General features: G+C 59.8%; 1 protein-coding gene across 1 annotated transcript in view; it reads left to right on the top strand.

Annotated features, from left to right (window-relative positions):
- The first annotated feature begins 862 nt into the window (after nucleotides 1-862).
- FAM166C (family with sequence similarity 166 member C) overlaps nucleotides 863-2,577 on the top strand; it is a 5,786-nt gene continuing 4,071 nt past the window's right edge. Inside the window, exons 1-2 of the mRNA XM_009644032.1 lie at nucleotides 863-997; nucleotides 1,862-1,974. Of these exons, the coding sequence (XP_009642327.1) occupies nucleotides 863-997; nucleotides 1,862-1,974 (248 nt within the window). The remainder of the gene's footprint in view (nucleotides 998-1,861; nucleotides 1,975-2,577) is intronic.

Here is a 2,577-nt window from a genome sequence, read left to right as displayed (position 1 = left end):
ACTCACGAGGGCAACAAGGCTGATGGGGGGACTGGAGCATCTCCCCTAGGAGGAAAGGCTGAGGGAGCTGGGCTTGTTCAGCCTGGAGAAGAGAAGGCTGAGAGGGGATCTCATCACCACCTACAAATATCTCAAGGGTGGGGGTCACGAGGACGCAGCCAGACTCTTCCCAGTGGCGCCCAGCACCAGGGCAAGGGGCCACGGGCACAACCTGAAGCTGAAGAGGTTCCAGTTGAACGGGAGGAAGAACTTGTTGACTGTGAGGGTGCCCGAGCCCTGGCCCAGGCTGCCCAGGGGGGCTGTGGAGTCTCCTTCTCTGGAGATCTTCAACCCCCGCCTGGACGCTGTCCTGTGCCCCCTGCTCTGGGTGAGCCTGCTTGGGCAGGGGGGTGGCACTGGGTGAGCTCCCGAGGTCCCTTCCAACCCTTGCCATTCTGTATGATTCTGTGTGCGATTCCTGGGGTGCGTGTGGTGAACCCCACTCTGCCGGCAGCAGCTCCCTGCCTGGGGCACCCCTAAAATTCAAGGGAGGGTGCCTAAAAGGAAAAATGAAATCAGAACGTGGCTTGGGTCATGAAGGCCCCGTTGCCTCCCTCACCAGGATCCCTTGAGCAGCAGTTTAACCTCAAATGCAACCCTGTACATCAAACGTGGGGTTATTTTTCCTAAAGTGGGGTTATTTAAACCCAGAAAGGCAGGCGCTGGCTCCTCCGGGCATTTTGCAGTGCCATGGAGGAGAAGGGAGCTCCCTCCTGCTGGAAAGCCCCAGCACGGCCCTGGCTGACCACGTTTTCCATGCAGGTATTGAAGGCACATCCCTAAACCAGCATCTTCCTCCAGAAACGGGTGTGGGAAGGCCACCATGAGATGCCCTCGGTGTCCCCAGCCCGTGACGGCAGGCCAGGCAGAGGACCAGGGCCCGCGCCCCTGCATCCCACTGCACACCCGCTTCAACCTGGATGGTGGCCGATCCCAGGAGCTGAGCAGGTTTTATCAGGTGAGGACACGGGGGACGGTGGCCTCTGGCCACCCCACCCCTGCTGCCAGCCCACGGTGAAGCTCGCTGCCCGAAATCCATGCGCCGGCTGCAGCAGGGATGCCACTTCTGCAGCCAAATTCGGATCCAGGCAGGTTGAGCCTTCGGGTGCTCGCAAGATGGAAACAAGCCTGGGTTTAATGCCAGGCATCACCCATGCTTCATGCAGGCGGGCAGCTGGGGCTGCTGCTGCGGGGGGCTGCGTGGGGGATGGCAGGGTAGGGGAACGGTTGGGCTGGGGGAGCTTAAAGATCTTTCTCAACCCAAACCATTCTGGAATTCTAAGAGCACCGTGCTTGCCCCATGCCCCGGCCACGGCATCTTGCGAGCGCCTTACGATGCCCCACGCATACCGCAAACCGAGCTGCCGAATTCATGGGGCGAGCACAGACGCGGGGCAGCTTAGGAGCAGGGCTGTGACCGGCGTTTCTGCACGGTTAGAGGGGGGAGGCCATTGCTGTCTGCTTGAATCATGGAATCACGGAATGGTTTGGGTTGGCAAAGCCCTTGAAGCTCCCCCAGCCCAAGCGTTCCCCTACCCCTGCCATCCCACCCCCAAACCCTGGCCCTCAGCACTGCCTCTGCCCGGCTGTTAAATCCCCCCAGGGCTGGGGACTCGACCCCTTCCCTGGGCAGCCCCTTCCAGTGCCTGACAGCCCCAAGGGGAAGGAATTGTTCCCCATGGCCAACCTCACCCTGCCCTGGCACAACTTGAGGCCGGTGCCCCTCGTCCTTGCTGTAGTAGCCCCCGCAAAATCCTGGTGCAAACGAGCCTTGGGGCGCTGAACTCAGCCAAAACGCGTGAACGTTTGCCTTTGCCTGCAGCTGAGCCAGCAGCACCGTGAGTTTTACCGGGACAAGAGCGGGATGCTGTACATCCATCCCTACTTCGTGCTGCCCTCGAAGGAAAAGGAGCGATATCCTCATCCGCTTGACCTGTGAGTACCCATGTCCCCGTGGATGGTCCCTAGGACATGATGGCTCCCAATTCCCAGGGCTTGGGATAGTGAGACGAAACCGGAGAGGTCTGGGGGAGAGCCAAGCCCACACCTGATCCTCCTCCTCCTCTCCACCAAACCTTCTGTCCTCAGAAAAAGGAGAATAGAAGAAACCAGATTAACCTGAACGGAGAGAAGAGGTGGGCAGCGTGCCAGGCTTTGGGGCTTTTTTCCCAACCCCGGGGTTTTGTTGGTTTGGTTTTTTTCTTTTTTAAAGCAAGCGTCCTCCTGGCTGTGTGTTTGAAACCCTGGATGTTTCCTTATGTCAAAGCCCTGACACCACCTGGAGCAGCATCCCGGCGTTCCCGTGCCCCGTCTCCTCCCCTCCTCGTTACTGTGGGTCGCCCTGCGGGGTCTGCTGCTCCCTGGGACCTTTCCCACCACTGGCGTAACGGAGCAGAGCTGAGGGCTGTCACTGGTTTACTTTAATGTCACACCAAGGCGGCCGGTGGAAAAGGCACGACCTTAGCAACCAAACCTGCGAGCCGGCCAAAGGCCCAGCTGCCACCCCCCGGTTATCACAGAATCCTAGAATGGTTTGGG

This window comes from Egretta garzetta, unplaced genomic scaffold (genome assembly GCF_000687185.1).
Source record: "Egretta garzetta isolate BGI_Z169 unplaced genomic scaffold, ASM68718v1 scaffold520, whole genome shotgun sequence".
Classification (NCBI taxonomy): Eukaryota; Metazoa; Chordata; class Aves; order Pelecaniformes; family Ardeidae; genus Egretta; species Egretta garzetta.
This window is presented reverse-complemented; position numbering and strand designations above follow the sequence as displayed.